This window comes from Sprattus sprattus (assembly GCF_963457725.1).
Source record: "Sprattus sprattus genome assembly, chromosome: 1".
Lineage (NCBI taxonomy): Eukaryota > Metazoa > Chordata > Actinopteri > Clupeiformes > Clupeidae > Sprattus > Sprattus sprattus.
In genome coordinates, this window is record NC_137920.1 from 60,261,307 (window position 1) to 60,268,220 (window position 6,914).

At 37.2% G+C, this 6,914-nt stretch overlaps 1 protein-coding gene across 1 annotated transcript; it reads left to right on the forward strand.

Moving 5' to 3' along the window:
- Positions 1-5,138: 5,138 nt before the first annotated feature.
- On the forward strand, positions 5,139-6,122 carry LOC308382932 (olfactory receptor 2AT4-like; the record flags this gene model as incomplete). The annotated part of the gene is made up of 1 exon (XM_080860474.1): positions 5,139-6,122. The coding sequence occupies one exon, from the start codon at positions 5,139-5,141 to the stop codon at positions 6,120-6,122; it is 984 nt and encodes a 327-aa protein (XP_080716600.1).
- Between the last annotated feature and the right edge of the window lie 792 nt (positions 6,123-6,914).

A 6,914-nucleotide genomic window follows, 5' to 3' on the forward strand; every position in this document is an offset into this window, starting at 1 on the left:
TCATCTTAATATGCTTTCTGTCTTGCAAGGATGTCAGTTTTAGAAGCACAGTTTGACCCTTCTTATCACCTCTGGTCCAAACATGCACTTATGCAGATTATGTGGCACTTAATGATCTAAGTTACAAACACACAGAAACAGAGAAAAGCCATGTTCCTGCTTACATAAGCACATGATCCATACAAGGTAATTATTTATACAAGGCACTTGATTCATATATCCTTAAGTCATTAACAGTGTTTCGAAATGATCTGACAAAACCTTAGTTTTTTGGTCTCCAAATGATTTCCACAGAGCTTGGGTCATTTCAGCTTAATTTCAATAACATTATAGCATGGGCGAAATGACCATACAAGTATTCTTGCTAAAGTTCTCAGAATTCAGGAAATATTTACCTCAATCCACCTCAGAGAACAATTTCAAATAACTCATAACTGACTACAATTCAGTTCAGCCAAGGAAATATTAACCTCAAACCAGTTCCATTAACATAGTTCCATCCATTACATGTAATAATCTTTTATTGACAAAAATAGCAAAAGAATACAAACTAGAATGCGTTTCGTGAACGAACTGCGAGAGTGTGCTTGCTCTGTTGCGGCCATGACAGGGAGAACAAGTGCCTTGGAATTAGTCTCTTCCCCTCCTAGTCTCCTAGAAGAGTGAAGAAAGTAAAGAAGAGTGGAAGAAGGAAAGAAGAAAAGAAAGAAGAGTGGAAGAAAGAAAGAAGAGTGGAAAGAGTGAACAAGAGTGGCTCTGGATAAAGACAGTAAAGAGAGAGTGAAGAGGGAAAATATTGAAAGAAGGAGAAAAAAAAGTGAAGCAGAGAGATGGAGTGTGAGAGAAAGTAGAGTGAGAGGGATAGAGAGAAAGAAGGAGAGAGAAAAAAAGTAGAGTATTTGCAGGGCTCTACGCTAAGGTTTTTCCCAAGGAGCACATGTGCTCCTAAATGAAAACATTTAGGAGCACACAAAGAAATTTAGGAGCACAGCAGGTTTTTTTTACGCGGAAGCAAAGCATGTCATACTCATTTGCGACCTATAGTTACAAACATTGTATTTTCCAACGTTTAACCCCATTCATGTTCAGTTATTCCAAAGCAATTTAGCTGGTAAATTGATCAAATTACTGCATTTGTTCATACAACGCTTTGGTTGACCTCTTATTAATTGTTATTAGTAGTATCTTACATAGCCAGCTTTACTTAAAGTTTATTGTAAGATATAGCTTGTTTGACTTAATGCAGTTAGAGTTAGACTGTAGGTCTAGTATCTAACGTAAGCAACACTTTTACTGTATAGCTAGAGAGCACGTGTATCACATTGGTTTATAGTCTGTCAAATTAGTTCTAGTTATTGGTGTTCGTTGGCATAAAAAGTTAGTCTTCTCTTATAAGCCTATAGTACATCTGATTAGAGCTAGCAACCATGAAAAACCTCTTCTGAAACTAAGAAGGATAACTATGACTAAATGTGACTAAAACTAATATGCATTTTTGTCTTAAGACTGAATCTAAAATAGCTGCCAAAATTAATACATCTCAGTGTTCATTTTGGCAGCTATTTTAGATTCAGCAGCTATTTTAGATTCAGTGCATATTAGTTTTAGTCACATTTAGTCATAGTTATCCTTCTTAGTTTCAGTCTAGTTTTCGAAAACTGAGCACACTACAACAGCTACATCCTCAAACGTTTTTCAGTTAACCTAATGATTCAAGGTCTCTCATGAATCATTACTCCCAGGACACGGGTTAATGTTAACTCACGCTATCGGCCACAACAAGTTAACCATTCTTTCAGTATAAGCAACTTTTGCATAGCCCCGCACAGCTAGGATAGCTCACGTTACCGTAGTAGGAATACAAGCCTTAGCTCACTATATCCACACAACTAAATTCATGAATTACTTCACAGGTTTACTTAACAACTTCAATTAAGGAAAATGATCCCCCGTTACGGCTAGCTGAAACTGCCAGTGGATACTCCCGTTACGTAGTGTTAGTTAGCCTTTAGCCCCGTACTCAGATGTTACAGCTGCTTAACACAGCTAGGATAGCTCTGCTTAACACAGCTAACGTTACCGTAGTGGGAATACAAGCCTTAACTCACTATATCCACACAACTAAATTCATGAATTACTTCAAAGGTTTACTTCACAACTTGAATTAAGGAAAATGGCGTATCCAACGTTAACGTAACGTTAATTTATATGTTAGCTGCTACGGCTAACTATCAGTTTCCATTAAAATTTCAGTCAGTACACTGAAAATGCTGCCATTCAACTCACCTTAACGAAGTGGAAATACGGTAGCTAGGTTAGAAACAGTTTAAGGGTTTACTCTTATTCTTTCTCAAAGTTGAATTGAGAGGGACAGAGAAATACGGTTCCTCTTATTCTTTTTCAAAGTTGAATTGAGAGGGACAGAGAAAATGCGGTTCCTTGGATTTGGCGGAGGTGTCAGTGAGAAGCACAGCTGCAAGCCAGTTTAATGACCCTATCATGATGTCATAATGGCAGAGAGCTCTGCCATGCAAGTCTATGGAGAAAAAAGGGGATGAAAAAGAGGAATAAAAAAGGAGTGGCAAGGGGTACCGCCATAGACATGTAGGCTATACGAAGACGCCGCCTCCACTGCTTCAGCCCGTTGCCTCGGCGAAACGCGTCGCCGCCATATTGTTACAGGAGCGCTCTGACGCCAGAGGTCTGTCAAACGTGTCAAACAACCGCAAGTTGCCAGGAGCTGCGGTTTGTCTGGATACAAATCACGATAACCTTTTACATTTCGCAACCAATTTCATGGAGTATTCAAGGGTTTATGCTCTACGTGAAGTGTGTGAAAAAGATTTGCCTCTACATTACTTTGAATCTCGCTAGTTAAATCGCCAGTCATTCATGTGCATGGGTCTATGATAAACGCGCACCTGTCTTGCACAGCTCGTGCACTTTGAAAATACTGAGAAGCTCTATAAACTATCGAAATAGTGCTTGTTTAGTTACTACGTATTGACCATCATTAAGAGAAAGAGCATACATCAAATAGTGAAATACTGGCAGTCAGTGTGTTTTTCATAGTTTAATAGTTCCTTTTCAAGTATGTGCATTAAGAAATGAATGACTGTGCATTAAGAAATGTGCAATGGAATAACATATATATGATATATATAATATGTGATACAATATAATATAATATATTTTAAGTATAGGTATATATTCATATTCCACAAAATCAGGCTGCACCACATTGCAAAACTGAGCACGCTGCAATTACAGACTGGCAACAGTCGAAAAAATACGATACTTTTTAAAGGGTTCTAGCCTAGATTAAATTATTATATTATATCATATATTGTGTGAAATTCTATATTGTGTCAATTGCACTGCATAGATCTGAAAATGTTATGAGCATGATTGTATATGTCAACTTGTACAAATGTACAAATATATATATATATATATATATTATATAATATGAATATATACCTATACTTAAAATATATTACATTATATTATATTGTATCACATATTATATATATCATATGTTATTCCATTGCACATTATACTGAGTCATTATATTATATTGTATTATATATATGCTATGTTATTTATATTACAGTTCAACTATTGAGATGTGTATGTATATATTGAGATGTGTATATTTTTACTGCTATAGAAATATATAGCTTTTTTTGTAATGTTGATTTGTGAAATAACTGTGTATTGCCAATTGCACTGTTCAAGGTTTCTTAATGCACATACTTGAAAAGGAACTATTAAACTATGAAAAACACACTGACTGCCAGTTTCTCACTATTTGATGTATGCTCTTTCTCTTAATGATGGTCAATACCTAGTAACTAAAGAAGCACTATTTCGATAGTTTATAGATCTTCTCAGTATTTTCAAAGTGCACGAGCTGTGCAAGACAGGTGCGCGTTTATCATAGACCCATGCACATGAATGACTGGCGATTTAACTAGCGAGATTCAAAGTAATGTAGAGGCAAATCTTTTTCACACACTTCACGTAGAGCATAAACCCTTGAATACTCCATGAAATTGGTTGCGAAATGTAAAAGGTTATCGTGATTTGTATCCAGACAAACCGCAGCTCCTGGCAACTTGCGGTTGTTTGACACGTTTGACAGACCTCTGACGTCAGAGAGCTCCTGTAACAATATGGCGGCGACGCGTTTCGCCGAGAAGCAGTGGAGGCGGCGTCTACGTATACATGTCTATGGGTACCGCCACGAAAAGTCATAGCAGCTTGCACCGGATCGGGCCGGACGTTTTGGTGTTTGAATGGCGTCTCTAGCTCAATCGGGCGAGGAGTAGTTAGCTGCAAGAAAAACGTACGGAATAAATAAATAAATAAAGAAAACTTGACGATAACAATACTGTGCTTCCCTTCGGGCAAGCACACTAATAAAGAAAACTTGACGATAACAATACTGTGCTTCCCTTCGGGCAAGCATACTAATAAAGAAAACTTGACGATAACAATACTGTGCTTCCCTTCGGGCAAGCACACTAATAACAAATAAAGTATACAGTATAACTCACACTACACACTGGTGTTCTCTAGCATTAGGACAGAAAAAAAATGCAGGTGATTGTGTTGCAGTTTATTTGATTGTTCATACAACAAGAGAAGTCGAGCATCAAGAAGCCATGAACATAGTAGTCTATATAGATGTATATTAATAATACATAATTGATAATAACTTAAATATTAATACATTTGAATCATTACGTTCAAAAATATAGAAGGCAGTTAAGTCAGTTACTATCTCTATGGTCTCTTTGCAGCAGCCAATCCCATTGTTTTACTTTGCTCCCCTGACATGAATACACAGATCAGGAGACAATATATAAGCATGGCATTTGGCATCACTGAATCATTTTGACCACTGACTGCGACTCACTTTTAAGGTATCAAATGTACAGTAAGCTTGTGGTTTACATTTCAGACAAAGACAGGGCTATAACTGTAGTTGTCACTGTTAAATGTGTATGTTTTATTTTATTATTTTCATGACTGAATTATTTATTACAAATACCACAATACACATTAATTTACTGTGTCTATATATTGTTGGAAGTGCATAGATTATCTATTTAATCTTCTCATATTTTTACAGAATGTGGGAGGGAAACAACTGGACAGAGTTCAGAATAAAAGAGTTTATTCTTGTCGGCTTTCCTGGACTCCACCCTGATCATTATGGCTGGGTGGCATTCATACTCTGTCTTGTGTACGTCACCACAGTTGTAGGGAACTCTGTTTTAGTGATAACATTTGTGCACGAGCCCAGCCTCCATAAACCTATGTACATTATCATGCTGAGTTTGGCTCTGTCTGACATAGGCTTCAGCACTGTCGCTCTGCCTAAGATAATTTCACGCTACTGGTTTGATGACAAATTCCTATCCTTCAATGTGTGCTTCTCACAAATGGTACTGATTCACACCTTTGGGTGTATGAACTCTTACATCATGGGGATTATGGCTTTGGATCGTTACATAGCGATATGTTTTCCTCTTAGATATCCTGTGGTTATGCGAAATCGCACCATGACCATCCTCAATAGTGTTGCCTCGGTTTTCTCCTTTGTTACCCCCGCTATCATGTCCGTCTATGACTACAGGCTTCCATATTGTGGACCAAATCAAATCTTTCAGTGTTATTGTGATCATATTTCCATTGTTACACAGGCATGTGCTGACCACGGTTATGCGACACTGGTTGCCTTCACATTAGCCATGCTGGTGCTTCTGATACCCCTGACTTTCATAATCTACTCCTACATTCACATCATTTTTAGCGTAGCAAGAATAGCCAGTTCAAAGGGCCGGTGGAAAACTTTCTCCACCTGCAGCACTCAGCTGTGTATCATCGCTCTTTACTTTCTGCCGCGCTGCATTGTCTATATTTCCGATGTGGCTGGTCTCTATATCAACATAGACCTCCGCATCACGCTTATCCTTTTCTACAGTCTGTTTCCCCCTCTTGTCAACCCCTTCATTTACTGCTTCAGAACAAATGAGATCAAACAGGCACTGGCCCGCTGGTTCAGTGTAATAAAGCTCAACAACAAGTCCTCCATTGCTGCTATTCTCAAATGACAGTCCTCATAGACTCTGAATATGTAGTGGGAGAGACTCATTAAAAGCATAACCAGTTATGGTGTATAGTGACATTATGGGAAAACACAGATTTTTTTTTTTTTTTTTAAATATGTGTTTTGTGTATCATGTATGTTCTTTAATTAAGGGTGAATCACAAATTTGCATCGTGACACAAATAAAACACTTTGATTTTAATCTGACAGTAAATGGAGATGAGAGGCGTAGTATAAACTGGGTAAAAACGGTGAATATACAAATTACATTAATTCATCTGATCTCTTAATTTCTGTGCAGATTTAGTGTGATCTAACAATGTTTACTTTCATGAATATGGTTTAATGTGTTTAAAATGCCTATAATAAAAGTTGTACAAAGCATGTGGAGTGTATTATACAGTACAATAGATAATCTCTTCAAGATCTGTTTTAATCAAGCAAGTCTCCTCTTTAAACTCTGGGTAGAATTTTTCTATTCAGTCAAATCAACGCCGGTATTTAAATATTTTTTTTTTATTTATGACTATTATAAGTTGTTATGACTATGTTTCCCTTCAGATCAAATTTAAAAAGAGTGTGGATTTGTATTCTTATGTATGTCATGTATCACAAATATGAAGGCATGAACATGAGTTTAAATGAGGAAGTCTGGTCTGTAGGCTATCCTTAAGAAAGTCCAGGGTTGATGGTTAGGCCGGAGAGTCCACATGGAGAAGTCGGCAAAAAACGGTGTAATTCTCTACCAAAATGTGAAGGGATGATGGTGTTGTAAAAGTGTGCCTGGACTGGAGCA